This window comes from Convolutriloba macropyga, chromosome 4 (assembly GCF_964194025.1).
Source record: "Convolutriloba macropyga chromosome 4, txConMacr16.3, whole genome shotgun sequence".
NCBI lineage: Eukaryota > Metazoa > Xenacoelomorpha > Acoela > Convolutidae > Convolutriloba > Convolutriloba macropyga.
The window spans coordinates 63,035,372-63,052,673 of NC_134471.1; the positions used below are offsets into that span (position 1 = coordinate 63,035,372).

A 17,302-nucleotide genomic window follows, 5' to 3' on the forward strand; every position below is an offset into this window, starting at 1 on the left:
TTTCCTACAAAGAATACATGTTTTTTTGCTGCAAAGTTGTCTCTTTCTATGCAATTTGTCAAAAATACAAAAATTTTTCTCAATTTTTCCGATTTTTTGAAGTTGTTTGTGAGCTCATTGAGGCGTGGCTGATTTTTTGTGGTTGGATAACTGGCTAACAAAGCATGAAAGAACGGTTTTTGTTTCATGTTTACTTGTACTACATGAAAAATAAATTGAATTTTCCTAATTTTTTGTTTTTTTGTTTTGCTAAAGTTTTCTTTCGTTGTTTGACTTAAGATTCTTGTTTTCTCTACATTGATGCTTTCTGCATGAGGATATTAGCTATCTGAAAAACTAGTTTTTGCGGTGAATGCGACTTTGATTTATTTCCGGAATTCTTCTGGCTATGTTTTAAAGGTTTTTTACAGGAGGTACTATTTGTTCAAACGGCGTTTTGGCCTAAAAGCAAAAGTGAGTAAAATTTTTGTCTGAGCGAGAGAAGTTATTTGATCAGTCGCTGCGTTGAGTGCATGAGTTTTTGATTTTGAAAAGTGGTTTTGAGAGAGTGGAATATATAGATGACAGTTTTTGGCCTTGTTTTCGTCTATTTGGCCCAATTTTTTGGTGTAAATTGTTTTTTTTGTTGAAATATAGGTTTTCATCGATGCTGCAAGAATATTTAACCCTCTGAAATTAATATCGCAACGTTTTTGCGTGCCTAGTAATGAATTTCAAGCGGAAAATGGGCACAGTTTTTAGTCAATTTTTGGCTTTTTTCCATCTTTTCATTTTTGGAGCTTTGAGTGGTTTTGTCCCTACCTGCTCATAAATATGGCAACTTCTTTTTAATAACTTATCAATTGAATGCCTCTTTTTGAAGTGAAATTTTCTGGTTTTTATAAAAGTGTACACAAAAATAATCAGGTTTCGGCGGTTTTTGTACCAGTTTCCCTATTTTTTGTGTATTTCGTATTTATTTACTATTAAAACTCTTAAGAAATTCTTCATCTGCACCGTCAAGGATTTTAGTTTCGTTTTAAGTTTTATAGAAGTAGTTTTTGGTAATAAGCTTTAAATAGTTGGTTTCGAGCTTGAACAGTTTTTATTTCTCCCTGAGATAGGAAGATGGGTTTGCAAATTTTTTGAGATTTTTCTATTTGATTTTATTTTTCAAAAGTTGCGAAAGTTTTTTTACAATTTTTAAATTTCTTTAAACATTTTCCAAATATCTACTTTTAGAGACAAATGAAAGTTTCTGGCATATTTTTGGGTGTGTAGATATTTTTTAATGACACGGATAGTTTTTTGAGGATATTTACATTACAACTTTCATCAACTTTTTAATAATTTTTGCGATTTTCAAGTGTTTTCAAAATTTTTAATGTTTTTCAGGTTTTTTTAATTCAAGCCTATAACGATTTTTTAAGGGTTTGGAGCTATGATATTGAATGGTTGATAGCGTAACAGAAGCTGATTTGAAATTATATTAGGATTTTTTTGGCCGTTGTTTGTAATTTTGATTTATTTTTCTGTCTTTGATCAGTTTCTGCCCTCTGTTCGGCTCATATAAAACAAAATACATCGAGCCTGCAGTTTTGCCGATTTTATTCTTTATCAAGACATTGCCCGTTTTGAGTAAATTAGCGTCTTTGAACGTAAATAAAGTCCCGAATTGCCTTTAATGGCTCGAAAATGTTTTTGAGGATAATAACACTAAAAATATTAAGATATTTTGTTTTCAGTAAGTGTTGGCGAGTTTTTGCAAATTTCGGTTGTGTTTTGATGGTCTTGTCAATTAGTTTCATTAATGACAAAGTGACAAAGTTTCATTGCTTGCTAATGAGGCAAAATTCAAGCTTATTGTTTGCTCCAGTTCATAGCGGATGTTTTTTGACACTTTGAAAAAATTTGCGGTGTTAGAGTTGCAAGTCTTTGTTGTTTTTGTTTTGGTCTTTTTGCTTGGTCGCAACTCTAGCTTTTCTCATTGGCCTTCTATTGTTGTGCAATTTTGATTGCTCTTATTTGCTACTTCTTTTAACTAACATCTTTGTTTATTGAGGTACCGTTTGATTTCGAAATTTTTGAATGGATTTGTGAATCTTGCCTTCATGTGTATTTCTATTGTCCTTTTTTCAGCCATTATAACTGCTAAAGGTTTTTAATGACTATAAAAGTTTGATGCCACTGACTTTGATGCCACAAATGTTCTGATTTTTTTTTAATATTCTTTAGTTTTAGCTTCATTTTTGCTTTGCCTGACCTTGATAACCTCGTGGTAGTTTTAACTTTTACCCAAATTAAAGATGCGTTGAGTCAATACTTTCATAATTAATTTTTTATAAGTGATTATAGAAACACTAGCTCTTTTAAAAAGAAATTTTCTTTGTTTTAGGTTAATTTTAGATTGATTTGTTTTTTTTTTGTTTTTTTTTCATCTTCGCTCCTCTAGGGTAATGCGCTTTGTTGACTATCTGAGTTCAGGGGTCCTGCTGAAATTTTTAATGCCACGTTTTTGTTTAACTCATTTTTTGGATTGTAATTCAGGGCTTGTTCTGCTATGTTTTTTATTTCGTCGCCGAGATTTTTGTTACAACAATATGACGTCACAACCACTTCAAATCTGCCTTTTGTTCATTCGTTTATGCAATTTGAACTGCTTGCGTGACGTCTTTTTCACTCTTAATGGAGCGAGTTTTTTTGTTCCTTGGCTTGACTAAGTTTTTGGTCACAAATTTTTGGTCAGCGAGTTTTTACCTCACTCTCAAAAATGACTTCGTCACTCTGAAGCTAACTTTTCTTTACTTTGATTCAAAGATATGAGGTCAATTGAATGTGTTTCACCCTAATTGAAGGCTATTTAAGAAGCAGCAATCATTTATACAGATTCGTAATCAAAATATAACAACTCAGCATTTCATAAGAAATTTCTTTTTTTTTTCGTCTTTTTGAGACTGCAGATCAACGAAGTTCTTGGGGCTATTTTCTGGCAATTTGTGAGCTATGTTTTCAACTTGCTGTTCAATTTTTTATGGCTGTGATTCATGGAGAATCTTTTGCTATCTTTTTGAGACTGCAGATCAACGAAGCTCTTGTGGCTATTTTCTGGCAATCTGTGAGCTATGTTTTCAACTTGCTGTTCAATTTTTTTTGGCTGTGATTCATGGAGAATAATTTTCTTACGGTGTTCAATTTGTAATATTACTTGGCAAACAGTTGTTTTAGCAAACCATTTTTTTAAACTATTTTCCGAAGGGAAGTGTTTAAATTAGCCGAAATCATGTTCGGGTGACATGTTTTTCATTGCTTGAGACTTAATTCAGATACCAAAATTGTAATGAGCTTACATGTGATATAAATATTTTTGCTAATCTGTCTATTGTCTTTTTAATCCTCGACTAGCAATCAGGATGAGGGATTTTTCAGCAAGTAACTATCAGTTAGGGGTTCGTTCATTCCTGTCATTTTGGCATACTAATGAAGATCATGGCAGAAAACAGTAAAAAGTGCCGCAAATCAATGGCGAGAGTTTAATTGATTTCATTGTAGTTTTTATGACTCAAAGAGGAGTTATGGTAATCTATTCTTGATTAGTCGAGTGTTGCTCAAACGGGATGTCGCTCGGCAATAATTGTTTTTGCTGAGGTAAATTAAAGAGTTGAGAGAAAAGCGGATGGTGCTTTTGTGCATACCGTACCGTTTTTCGAATGATAGCTAAAAGCTAAGCGAGCAAGATCTTTTGATAATGTGCAGCTTTTTAAATCCGCTTTTTTTTAATTTTTCGAGGTGGTGTGTCTCACTTTTATTAATTTTCAGACTATTAATTTTGTCTTGAAGTATTCTTGGCCACCCCAAGCAAATTTTCAAATTTCGGATGAAATTTTGAGCTATGTTTCTCATTGCGACGTTTAAAGAGAGGTTTTGTTTAATTTTGATTGGATTGATATGAACCTTGAATTGTATTCTTTAAATAAAATTAAGTAAATTTAATCAAATTTTGCTCTTTTTACATTAGTTTTTCGTGTTCAATTTAGAGCTATTTTTATGTGTGTTTCTACCAAGAGGATATGCCTTACTTGTTTATGACATTATTTGTTTGTGATGAGTAACCAAAAGAGGTGGAGCAATGCTTAAGTATTAGCCAATGGTGTTTAAGGTGTTCTGTGTGATGATGTTGAATGTGTCTCTTCAAGAGGCAATCTTTGCCTATCGCCACACTCGAGTGTCAGTGGACATAATCAACAGTGAGTTCAAGAGATACAGAGACGAACTCAACTTCGTACTTGGATCTGACTTGCAGGAGAAGTCCAGTGATTACGTCAGTCTTCTCATGAGGTACAACTATATACTCAGTCTTAACTTCCAGACTCTTCCGGGAAATTTTTTTTCAGGTAGTTAAATCCCCGATTATCCTCAAAAAGGTTTAAATACTTACATGCCAATTTATATGAATTAAATCACGTAGGTGCCATATTTTTACATAATGGTTTACTGTGTAATGACACGTGCTCAAGTTAGACTTTCACTATGCCTAACGGGTGGCTTAAACGGAAAAGATCCCGATTTTGCTAATATTTTTAAAACACTAAATTGGAACATCTTTACACCTGTTTTTAGATCAAGAAAAGTGATCGGTTACCAAGGTCAATTTTGTTCTTTCCCATATCGTCTATGACCACAATTGCAATCACTGAGTTGTTATGCAGCACATTACAAATTACAACACTAGTTTGTACATCGTGAATATCTCGTTAATATCTATCTTATCAGGACATAGTGAAAGTCTAACTTGTCGAGAGGAAATCAAAGACTTAGCGTCGAGATCTGGAGCGAGACACGAATGCTTTCAGCACTTGAAAGCATCGGCTTTAATTGTCAAAATTTAATCATCAACAGATTTGGAATAAAAGAGCTCTCTGTCGGGGAATCGAACCCCGGTCTCCAGAGTGACAGTCTGGGATACTCACCACTATACTAACAGAGACTTGGGAGTTGAGGTTTCCAGTTTAATAGATTTGCTGCTACCACCGGCTCTTTGCTGATACCATCATATTACATCAGAATTTTTTATTTTGGCAGAGTGAAAATTCTGAGAATTAAGATTACTTTAGATTTAAGATTTAAGATTACTCCTTTCGTTTTCTCATCCTTTCTTTCACTCTTTCTCGTTCTTCTTTTTGATCTCTTTGTAATTAATTGCTCTTGAACGAAGTTCATAGCAATTATTGTAAACGTGTTTTTTGCAAAATTTTCGCTTGAATTTTACGCCCTTGACTTTTTGCGTTTCGCGTGATCTAAAACTCTCTCTCAATCACAGTTTCAAACAGCTGAACTCAATTGGTGGCATATGTTAATAGTGGTATATGTTAACCTCTAATGTGGTTAATTGCTCTTAAACGCAGTTCATAGCAATTATTGTAAACGTGTGTCTTTTTTATGCAAATTTTTTGCTTCTTGACAATTTTGCGCTTTTCTTCTAGAACATTCTTTGACTTCTCAAGTGACTTTTTCACGTTTTCGTTAATCATTTTTGAGTGATCTCTAGTGCTCCGAAGTAAAGCTTGTTGCTAATATAGAATCGGTTGCAGCAAAGGAAAAATAAGTGACTCGTAGCGCAGTGGTTAGTGCGGGTGGACATGGAGCAGGAGGTCAGTGGTTCGAATCCCGGTGGGGTCGAGGTTTTTTGCACCCATAAAGAAAAATAGATCTATACTAAAGACCATGAATTAAATTGCCTCGCCTGTCGTTCAAGAGCAATTCTTCCGACATTTCTCTGTCTATTGGCTTTTTAATCCTCGACTAGCAATCAGGATGAGGGATTTTTCAGCAAGTAACTATCAGTTAGGGGTTCGTTCATTCCTGTCATTTTGGCATACTAATGAAGATCATGGCAGAAAACAGTAAAAAGTGCCGCAAATCAATGGCGAGAGTTTAATTGATTTCATTGTAGTTTTTATGACTCAAAGAGGAGTTATGGTAATCTATTCTTGATTAGTCGAGTGTTGCTCAAACGGGATGTCGCTCGGCAATAATTGTTTTTGCTGAGGTAAATTAAAGAGTTGAGAGAAAAGCGGATGGTGCTTTTGTGCATACCGTACCGTTTTTCGAATGATAGCTAAAAGCTAAGCGAGCAAGATCTTTTGATAATGTGCAGCTTTTTAAATCCGCTTTTTTTTTTAATTTTTCGAGGTGGTGTGTCTCACTTTTATTAATTTTCAGACTATTAATTTTGTCTTGAAGTATTCTTGGCCACCCCAAGCAAATTTTCAAATTTCGGATGAAATTTTGAGCTATGTTTCTCATTGCGACGTTTAAAGAGAGGTTTTGTTTAATTTTGATTGGATTGATATGAAGCTTGAATTGTATTCTTTAAATAAAATTAAGTAAATTTAATCAAATTTTGCTCTTTTTACATTAGTTTTTCGTGTTCAATTTAGAGCTATTTTTATGTGTGTTTCTACCAAGAGGATATGCCTTACTTGTTTATGACATTATTTGTTTGTGATGAGTAACCAAAAGAGGTGGAGCAATGCTTAAGTATTAGCCAATGGTGTTTAAGGTGTTCTGTGTGATGATGTTGAATGTGTCTCTTCAAGAGGCAATCTTTGCCTATCGCCACACTCGAGTGTCAGTGGACATAATCAACAGTGAGTTCAAGAGATACAGAGACGAACTCAACTTCGTACTTGGATCTGACTTGCAGGAGAAGTCCAGTGATTACGTCAGTCTTCTCATGAGGTACAACTATATACTCAGTCTTAACTTCCAGACTCTTCCGGGAAATTTTTTTTCAGGTAGTTAAATCCCCGATTATCCTCAAAAAGGTTTAAATACTTACATGCCAATTTATATGAATTAAATCACGTAGGTGCCATATTTTTACATAATGGTTTACTGTGTAATGACACGTGCTCAAGTTAGACTTTCACTATGCCTAACGGGTGGCTTAAACGGAAAAGATCCCGATTTTGCTAATATTTTTAAAACACTAAATTGGAACATCTTTACACCTGTTTTTAGATCAAGAAAAGTGATCGGTTACCAAGGTCAATTTTGTTCTTTCCCATATCGTCTATGACCACAATTGCAATCACTGAGTTGTTATGCAGCACATTACAAATTACAACACTAGTTTGTACATCGTGAATATCTCGTTAATATCTATCTTATCAGGACATAGTGAAAGTCTAACTTGTCGAGAGGAAATCAAAGACTTAGCGTCGAGATCTGGAGCGAGACACGAATGCTTTCAGCACTTGAAAGCATCGGCTTTAATTGTCAAAATTTAATCATCAACAGATTTGGAATAAAAGAGCTCTCTGTCGGGGAATCGAACCCCGGTCTCCAGAGTGACAGTCTGGGATACTCACCACTATACTAACAGAGACTTGGGAGTTGAGGTTTCCAGTTTAATAGATTTGCTGCTACCACCGGCTCTTTGCTGATACCATCATATTACATCAGAATTTTTTATTTTGGCAGAGTGAAAATTCTGAGAATTAAGATTACTTTAGATTTAAGATTTAAGATTACTCCTTTCGTTTTCTCATCCTTTCTTTCACTCTTTCTCGTTCTTCTTTTTGATCTCTTTGTAATTAATTGCTCTTGAACGAAGTTCATAGCAATTATTGTAAACGTGTTTTTTGCAAAATTTTCGCTTGAATTTTACGCCCTTGACTTTTTGCGTTTCGCGTGATCTAAAACTCTCTCTCAATCACAGTTTCAAACAGCTGAACTCAATTGGTGGCATATGTTAATAGTGGTATATGTTAACCTCTAATGTGGTTAATTGCTCTCAAACGCAGTTCATAGCAATTATTGTAAACGTGTGTCTTTTTTATGCAAATTTTTTGCTTCTTGACAATTTTGCGCTTTTCTTCTAGAACATTCTTTGACTTCTCAAGTGACTTTTTCACGTTTTCGTTAATCATTTTTGAGTGATCTCTAGTGCTCCGAAGTAAAGCTTGTTGCTAATATAGAATCGGTTGCAGCAAAGGAAAAATAAGTGACTCGTAGCGCAGTGGTTAGTGCGGGTGGACATGGAGCAGGAGGTCAGTGGTTCGAATCCCGGTGGGGTCGAGGTTTTTTGCACCCATAAAGAAAAATAGATCTATACTAAAGACCATGAATTAAATTGCCTCGCCTGTCGTTCAAGAGCAATTCTTCCGACATTTCTCGGTTTATGTTTTAAGCCCACTATTGAAATTCTTAGTCCCATTTAGCCCCCCCCCCGACTGAAGCAGGCTGCAATTGAGCTCCCACTAGTCGTTCGAGAGCACTTCTTCCGACGTTTAGTCGGTTACGTTTTTTTCTTAGTTGCTTTTCTGTTTGTTAGTTTTTAGGTTAGTTTTTTTTGCTCATCTCTTTGTCTTCATTTTTTCTTTCGCTTTGTTTTTGTTTTCTGCTAATATGTTCACCTGCTTATGCTCTTTTTCAGTTTGTTCTTTGGATCCTATTGTTTGTTTTCGCTTTTTATGATTGATTTTATCTATTTTTTCCTTTCTTTCCATGTTTGTTAAAATTTCCTTATTTCAGAACTTTGTGTCGCTTTTGTCTTCCTATTTTTTCCCTCATCTTTTGAATTTTTCTCGTCGATTATTTCGTCAATTTGAATTGTTATTTCCTGCTATCTCTTTGTTTAATTGCTATCGGACGGAGTTTGAAGCAATTGTTGTAAAAGTGTGCCTCGTTTTACGACTCGAAGAGGAGTATTGGTATTCTAAAGATTTTTTTAACTGAATCAAGTTTTTTTCATGACCTGAACTTTTGACTTTTAATTTTGAATGTTGAGTTCTGCTTTTGAACATTGGACATTAACAGTGGCTTAGTTACTAATGAATACTAAACTGTTGGGATGGAACTGTTGGTAAAAGGTCAAAAGGTTATTTTCAAAAGTTTTCTTCCATAACATTCCCTCCTCATTGTGCAATTTGACACCCCACCTACAACCCCACCGCAGCCTGCCCACCTACTTCATACTGCCTGCCTTCGTACCCACCTGAGCCTGCGCAATCACCATACCGCCCAAGACCCTTAAACCCTATTAACTGCTCTTCCCCGCACCTACCCACATCCCCCTAAACTAAAAGCAGCGTCTGCATTTTTGTACTTAACTTTCTATATTTTTGTTAGTCAATTAATTTTTTGTCATTTCTTTGATGTTTCTTATAGAGGTAATATGATTTGAGAATTTTTGTAAGTCTTTTGAAGTTGTTTTCGGTATTTTACCGGCTATGTTTTTATGCGACATTTTTGCTTGAGCGTTTTTTTGCGCTCTTAATCTAGGTTGTTCTCTTATTTCTTGAACGACTTTACAAGCTTGAATTCTTCACCTATTTACAACCGATTTTGAGTGAAAGAGTATTGTTGTTTACTAAGTTTGTTGTTTACTGGTTAGGATTAGTGGTTAGGTTTTTTGCACCAAAAAAACATTACCAAGCTGCGCCTCCTATAAATTAAATTGCCCCGTCTGGAACAAGTCAGCAGGCATTAGTCTCTTTGTTTTCTTTGTTTTAGGTTAATTTTAGATTGATTTGTTTTTTTTTGTTTTTTGTTCATCTTCGCTCCTCTAGGGTAATGCGCTTTGTTGACTATCTGAGTTCAGGGGTCCTGCTGAAATTTTTAATGCCACGTTTTTGTTTAACTCATTTTTTCGATTGTAATTCAGGGCTTGTTCTGCTATGTTTTTTATTTCGTCGCCGAGATTTTCGTTACAACAATATGACGTCACAACCACTTCAAATCTGCCTTTTGTTCATTCGTTTATGCAATTTGAACTGCTTGCGTGACGTCTTTTTCACTCTTAATGGAGCGAGTTTTTTTGTTCCTTGGCTTGACTAAGTTTTTGGTCACAAATTTTTGGTCAGCGAGTTTTTACCTCACTCTCAAAAATGACTTCGTCACTCTGAAGCTAACTTTTCTTTACTTTGATTCAAAGATATGAGGTCAATTGAATGTGTTTCACCCTAATTGAAGGCTATTTAAGAAGCAGCAATCATTTATACAGATTCGTAATCAAAATATAACAACTCAGCATTTCATAAGAAATTTCTTTTTTTTTTTCGTCTTTTTGAGACTGCAGATCAACGAAGTTCTTGGGGCTATTTTCTGGCAATTTGTGAGCTATGTTTTCAACTTGCTGTTCAATTTTTTATGGCTGTGATTCATGGAGAATCTTTTGCTATCTTTTTGAGACTGCAGATCAACGAAGCTCTTGTGGCTATTTTCTGGCAATCTGTGAGCTATGTTTTCAACTTGCTGTTCAATTTTTTTTGGCTGTGATTCATGGAGAATAATTTTCTTACGGTGTTCAATTTGTAATATTACTTGGCAAACAGTTGTTTTAGCAAACCATTTTTTTAAACTATTTTCCGAAGGGAAGTGTTTAAATTAGCCGAAATCATGTTCGGGTGACATGTTTTTCATTGCTTGAGACTTAATTCAGATACCAAAATTGTAATGAGCTTACATGTGATATAAATATTTTTGCTAATCTGTCAATTGTCTTTTTAATCCTCGACTAGCAATCAGGATGAGGGATTTTTCAGCAAGTAACTATCAGTTAGGGGTTCGTTCATTCCTGTCATTTTGGCATACTAATGAAGATCATGGCAGAAAACAGTAAAAAGTGCCGCAAATCAATGGCGAGAGTTTAATTGATTTCATTGTAGTTTTTATGACTCAAAGAGGAGTTATGGTAATCTATTCTTGATTAGTCGAGTGTTGCTCAAACGGGATGTCGCTCGGCAATAATTGTTTTTGCTGAGGTAAATTAAAGAGTTGAGAGAAAAGCGGATGGTGCTTTTGTGCATACCGTACCGTTTTTCGAATGATAGCTAAAAGCTAAGCGAGCAAGATCTTTTGATAATGTGCAGCTTTTTAAATCCGCTTTTTTTTTTAATTTTTCGAGGTGGTGTGTCTCACTTTTATTAATTTTCAGACTATTAATTTTGTCTTGAAGTATTCTTGGCCACCCCAAGCAAATTTTCAAATTTCGGATGAAATTTTGAGCTATGTTTCTCATTGCGACGTTTAAAGAGAGGTTTTGTTTAATTTTGATTGGATTGATATGAAGCTTGAATTGTATTCTTTAAATAAAATTAAGTAAATTTAATCAAATTTTGCTCTTTTTACATTAGTTTTTCGTGTTCAATTTAGAGCTATTTTTATGTGTGTTTCTACCAAGAGGAGATGCCTTACTTGTTTATGACATTATTTGTTTGTGATGAGTAACCAAAAGAGGTGGAGCAATGCTTAAGTTTTAGCCAATGGTGTTTAAGGTGTTCTGTGTGATGATGTTGAATGTGTCTCTTCAAGAGGCAATCTTTGCCTATCGCCACACTCGAGTGTCAGTGGACATAATCAACAGTGAGTTCAAGAGATACAGAGACGAACTCAACTTCGTACTCGGATCTGACTTGCAGGAGAAGTCCAGTGATTACGTCAGTCTTCTCATGAGGTACAACTAAATACTCAGTCTTAACTTCCAGACTCTTCCGGGAAAATTTTTTTTCAGGTAGTTAAATCCCCGATTATCCTCAAAAAGGTTTAAATACTTACATGCCAATTTATATGAATTAAATCACGCAGGTGCCATATTTTTACATAATGGTTTACTGTGTAATGACACCTGCTCAGACTTTCACTATGCCTAACGGCTGGCTTAAACGGAAAAGATCCCGATTTTGCTAATATTTTTAAAACACTAAATTGGAACATCTTTACACCTGTTTTTAGATCAAGAAAAGTGATCGGTTACCAAGGTCAATTTTGTTCTTTCCCATATCGTCTATGACCACAATTGCAATCACTGAGTTGTTATGCAGCACATTACAAATTACAACACTAGTTTGTACACGTCAACATCGTCAATATCTCGTTAATATCTATCTTATCAGGACATAGTGAAAGTCTAACTTGTCGAGAGGAAATCAAAGACTTAGCGTCGAGATCTGGAGCGAGACACGAATGCTTTCAGCACTTGAAAGCATCGGCTTTAATTGTCAAAATTTAATCATCAACAGATTTGGAATAAAAGATCTCTCTGTCGGGGAATCGAACCCCGGTCTCCAGAGTGACAGTCTGGGATACTCACCACTATACTAACAGAGACTTGGGAGTTGAGGTTTCCAGTTTAATAGATTTGCTGCTACCACCGGCTCTTTGATGATACCATCATATTACATCAGAATTTTTTATTTTGGCAGAGTGAAAATTCTGAGAATTAACAAAATGTTATGACGATGGCAGTAATTTGGTGCCTTCTCATTTTGAGAAATCAGTTTTGTGAAGCCATTAAAAGCTGTTCATGAATCCTAATATATCCCTATATTTTACGCACACGAGTTCTCTCCTTTTAAGTACCGAAGGTGACCCTGGCTGCAGCATGCCACAATCGATGTACCATTCTGTCGTTTGAGAGCAATATGACCTACGGTGGTCGCTTATTGTTTCCCTTTTCTTTTTAAAATTACTCCTTTCGTTTTCTCATCCTTTCTTTCACTCTTTCTCGTTCTTCTTTTTGATCCCTTTGTAATTAATTGCTCTTGAACGAAGTTCATAGCAATTATTGTAAACGTGTTTTTTTGCAAAATTTTCGCTTGAATTTTACGCCCTTGACTTTTTGCGTTTCGCGTGATCTACGACTCTCTCTCTCAATCACAGTTTCAAACAGCTGAACTCAATTGGTGGCAATTTAATGCTAAAAGTCAAATGAAAACTGCGCCGAAACTGGTGTCATTTTTTACTTCAAATCTTAATAGTGGTATATGTTAACCTCTAATGTGGTTAATTGCTCTTAAACGCACGCAGTTCATAGCAATTATTGTAAACGTGTGTGTCTTTTTTATGCAAATTTTTTTGCTTCTTGACAATTTTGCGCTTTTCTTCTAGAACTTTCTTTGACTTCTCAAGTGACTTTTTCACGCTTTCGTTAATCATTTTTGAGTGATCTCTAGTGCTCCGAAGTAAAGCTTGTTGCTAATATAGAATCGGTTGCAGCAAAGGAAAATTAAGTGACTCGTAGCGCAGTGGTTAGTGCGGGTGGCCGTGGAGCGGGAGGTCAGTGGTTCGAATCCCGGTGGGGTCGAGGTTTTTTTGCACCCGTAAAGAAAAATAGATCTATACTAAAGACCATGAATTAAATTGCCTCGCCTGTCGTTCAAGAGCAATTCTTCCGACATTTCTCGGTTTATGTTTTAAGCCCACTATTGAAATTAGCCCCCCCCCCCCGACTGAAGCAGGCTGCAATTGAGCTCCCACTAGTCGTTCGAGAGCAGTTCTTCCGACGTTTAGTCGGTTACGTTTTTTTCTTAGTTGCTTTTCTGTTTGCTAGTTTTTAGGTTAGTTTTTTTTTGCTCCTCTCTCTGTCTTCATTTTTTCTTTCGCTTTGTTTTTGTTTTCTGCTAATATGTTCACCTGCTTATGCTCTTTTTCAGTTTGTTCTTTGGATCCTATTGTTTGTTTTCGCTTTTTATGATTGATTTTGATGTATCTATTTTTTCCTTCGTTTCCATGTTTGTTAGAATTTCCTTATTTCAGAATTTTGTGTCGCTTTTGTCCTCATATTTTTTCCCTCATCTTTTGAATTTTTCTCGTCGATTATTTTGTCAATTTGAATTGTTATTTCCTGCTCTCTCTTTGTTTAATTGCTATCGGACGGAGTTTGAAGCAATTGTTGTAAAAGTGTGCCTCGTTTTACGACTCGAAGAGGAGTATTGGTATTCTAAAGATTTTTTTTAACTGAATCAAGTTTTTTTCATGACCTGAACTTTTGACTTTTAATTTTGAATGTTGAGTTCTGCTTTTGAACATTGGACATTAACAGTGGCTTAGTTACTAATGAATACTAAACTGTTGGGATGGAACTGTTGTTAAAAGGTCAAAAGGTTATTTTCAAAAGTTTTCTTCCATAACATTCCCTCCTCATTGTGCAATTTGACACCCCACCTACAACCCCACCGCAGCCTGCCCACCTACTTCATACTGCCTGCCTTCGTACCCACCTGAGCCTGCGCAATCACCATACCGCCCAAGACCCTTAAACCCTATTAACTGCTCTTCCCCGCACCTACCCACACCCCCTAAACTAAAAGCAGCGTCTGCATTTTTGTACTTAACTTTCTATAGTTTTGTTAGTCAATTAATTTTTTGTCATTTCTTTGATGTTTCTTATAGAGGTAATATGATTTGAGAATTTTTGTAAGTCTTTTGAAGTTGTTTTCGGTATTTTACCGGCTATGTTTTTATGCGACATTTTTGCTTGAGCGTTTTTTTGCGCTCTTAATCTAGGTTATTCTCTTATTTCTTGAACGACTTTACAAGCTTGAATTCTTCACTTTTGACTGAGCTAAGTTGCTCTAATTCTGAAATAAAGTTTTGTTGATAATATACAACTGATTTTGAGTGAAAGAGTATTGTTGTTTACTAAGTTTTGTTGTTTACTGGTTAGGATTAGTGGTTAGGTTTTTTGCACCAATAAAACATTACCAAGCTGCGCCTCCTATAAATTAAATTGCCCCGTCTGGAACAAGTCAGCAGGCATTAGTCTCTTTGTTTTTCTTTCTTGCCTTTTCTATTTTCGCTCTTGAGATCTTAACCATTTGCACCCCCTTCGCTCTAGTACGTTATTCAACCTCGAGTTACAGACCACGTGCCGGTAATGGACCAGGCATGCTCTCTTCGTCGGACTGTGAACAACCATGAAATCCTTCATATCATACAAGAGGCATATATGATTTCCTAGCTCTGTTACTGCATAAATGTTTTTTTTTTACAATTCAAAGAAATTGAATTGTTTTGGGGCGCTGTCTTTTTTTTAAGATCTGTTCACACATTTTCATGATTTTTGAAGTCAAATTGGAGTAGTGATTTTGGTCACGCCGAAACAGGAAGTGGAGCGAAAAAGCGAGTGGTTTTGCGGCGTGAAATTGTTCCGCTTTAATTTTAAAGTAGAGTGAGAAAATGGTGTTTGAACAAAAATTCGCTTTCTCGCTAGTGCTTTTTTGTGCACATGCGGCAATTTCTCTTTGATTTTTACTGTTTTTATAGCTGCGAAGCTGTATGCTGAGCGTAGCTATTTTGCAGTGCTCTTGGTTTTTACAATTGTCACATTGACCGCCTTAAGTATACTCAGGAAATCATTTTGCTTATTTGAATTAATAATGATGATACAAGCGTTTAAGATAAATAAATCAGTTCTCAGTTTTTTAGTTTTTTGTGTGTTGAAATTCGACTGCTTTTCTTTGCTTCCTTTTGTTTTGTCACTTCTTCTCTTAACCATTGAAGGTCTGTTTCGGGCAAAGATCCATAATAGTGCATAGATGTTCTCTAATTAATTGGGCATCAATGATTTATTGATGACATAGCCGGCCCCATTTGCACAGGATTGCAAAGAATAGTAAAGTAAGTCCATAAAATTAAAGACAATTCTTGGTTGAAAATGCAAACTTGGTGACCCATTAACAAAGAAACAAGTTTCGAGATTAACGAATAACTGACGTTACGCAAGAAAAACAACTTACGGATTTCAATGAACGTTTTTGCGGAGATAAACGAAGTACGTGAGAATAAGCGGTTAAAAAGCGTAATAAACCGATAAACGAAAAAAAAAATAAAGTAAACATTTCGCAAAACTGCGGGTCCGCAGAAAATTTAATGAGGAGGTCAAAATATAGATGTCCGAACGCTCTGAGGGGAGTAACAGGTTGCTACGGTGTAGCAATTTTTCTACCCGCGCAGAAAAAGCAGAATTTGAGTACAAATTGTCATGGAAAAACTGTTCTTTTCCTAATACCAGAACTTACAAAGAGGCGAACCTTGTAAAGTAGTGTTTGAATCAATGATAAAAATTAGTCAGCTAGAACTTTGCTTAATTTAACAACAGTGCAAATTTTTTCCCCAAATGCGGTTTTTAGTTTAATGGATCTAACAATTTGGTCCGAACTAGGATATACTTCAATGACTTTGGCCAGTGGCCAAAGACCTCGAGGCGTGAAATCCTCTAAAACCCAAACTAGATCGCCTACTTGTAAATTCGGACAACCTTTAGTCCATTTCGAACGTTTCTGCTGGTTTGGGATATGTTCTCTAAGAAATCTGTTCCAGAAGTGTTTGGCCAAGTGTTGTGAAGTTCTCCAAGACTTTGAGATTGTAATCTTTCTCTCGGAAAAAACACCAAGTGGAAAATTAACAGTGGGTCTGCCCAAAAGAAAATGGTTTGGTGTTAGGGGAAGTGGATCATTAATGTCACTCGAAGTGTATGTGAGGGGACGAGAGTTCATGTTAGATTCTACTTCGCAAGTGAAGGTAGACAACGTTTCATGTGTTAGTGTTCTTGATCCAATGACCTTGTACAAAGACAATTTGAACAACTGAATTAACCTTTCCCAACTGCCACCAAAATGTGGTGCAAGGGGAGGATTAAACTTCCATTCAATTTCAATATCAAGAATATGGAGTTTTGAGGCAAATTCCTTTGATGCTCTGAGTGCCTCGATACCTTTCTTTAGTTCCGAACAAGAGCTGGCAAAAGATTTCCCGTTGTCGGAGAGATTTTTTTTGGCTTTCCGCGGCGACTTATGAATCTGCGGATGCAATTCATTGTTGAGTCTGTAGACAGGTTTTCTGCTATCTCCAAGTGGACTGCTCTTACTACCAAGCAGGTGAACGGAAGTACGTAGCGTGTAGCGTGTGTGCCGCATTGAGATACGGGGAAGGGACCTATGAAGTCGAGTCCTGTCGTCGCAAAGACAAAGTGGTGCTTACTTGGTAACCGCTCGCATGGTAGATCAGACATTTGAGGTTGCTGGATTTCCTGTATCATTCGCCGACAAGGAATGCATTGGCGGACTGTCTGCCTAACGACAGCTCGGCATTTCAAAATCCAATGGTATTGCATAAGGAGGCAGCGCGTTTGTTCAACTCCTGAGTGAGTGTTAGTAAGGTGAAAATTCTTGATGAGCAGCTTCACAATTGGGTTTAGACCATCCAGAATGATTGGGCGTCGGGCAGTCTCTAAAACCATTGCCTTGGACAACCGACCTTTGGCGCGTAGCTGATCATTATTGTCAGCATACGGACAAAGGTCTTTCAAACGACTTGATGCTGAAATTTCCTTTCCCTTACGTAGAGCAGATATTTCGTCTGCAAAATTTTCAATTTGCGATACCTGGATCAGATACCTGTACGCAAAAGTATGATGAGAGAGAGCCAAATGTTTGCTTCGCTTCTTGCAAAGGTCGCGGAAAAAGAAGCAGTACGCAGTCACTCTTATCAACCGATTCCAGTTGCTAAAACGTGTAATATCTATTACACACCCTTCAGT

At 36.1% G+C, this 17,302-nt stretch overlaps 2 protein-coding genes and 3 non-coding genes across 5 annotated transcripts in view; 2 read left to right on the forward strand and 3 right to left on the reverse strand.

Moving 5' to 3' along the window:
- Nucleotides 1-4,865, forward strand: part of LOC142338130 (uncharacterized) — a 45,360-nt gene extending 40,495 nt beyond the window's left edge. The window contains exons 13-14 of the mRNA XM_075387765.1: nt 4,136-4,370; nt 4,750-4,865. Coding sequence (XP_075243880.1) covers nt 4,136-4,370; nt 4,750-4,865 — 351 coding nt within the window. The remainder of the gene's footprint in view (nt 1-4,135; nt 4,371-4,749) is intronic.
- Nucleotides 4,866-4,891: 26 nt separating this feature from the next.
- Nucleotides 4,892-4,963, reverse strand: Trnad-guc (transfer RNA aspartic acid (anticodon GUC)). Its single transcript has one exon. It is a non-coding gene; the product is annotated as a tRNA-Asp (tRNA).
- Nucleotides 4,964-7,294: 2,331 nt separating this feature from the next.
- Trnad-guc (transfer RNA aspartic acid (anticodon GUC)) lies at nt 7,295-7,366 on the reverse strand. The gene has a single exon. It is a non-coding gene; the product is annotated as a tRNA-Asp (tRNA).
- A 3,897-nt stretch (nt 7,367-11,263) lies between these two features.
- LOC142338601 (uncharacterized) overlaps nt 11,264-17,302 on the forward strand; it is a 55,091-nt gene continuing 49,052 nt past the window's right edge. Inside the window, exon 1 of the mRNA XM_075388423.1 lies at nt 11,264-11,437. Within this exon, the coding sequence (XP_075244538.1) occupies nt 11,271-11,437 (167 nt within the window). The 5' untranslated portion in view covers nt 11,264-11,270. The remainder of the gene's footprint in view (nt 11,438-17,302) is intronic.
- Trnad-guc (transfer RNA aspartic acid (anticodon GUC)) lies at nt 12,019-12,090 on the reverse strand. The gene has a single exon. It is a non-coding gene; the product is annotated as a tRNA-Asp (tRNA).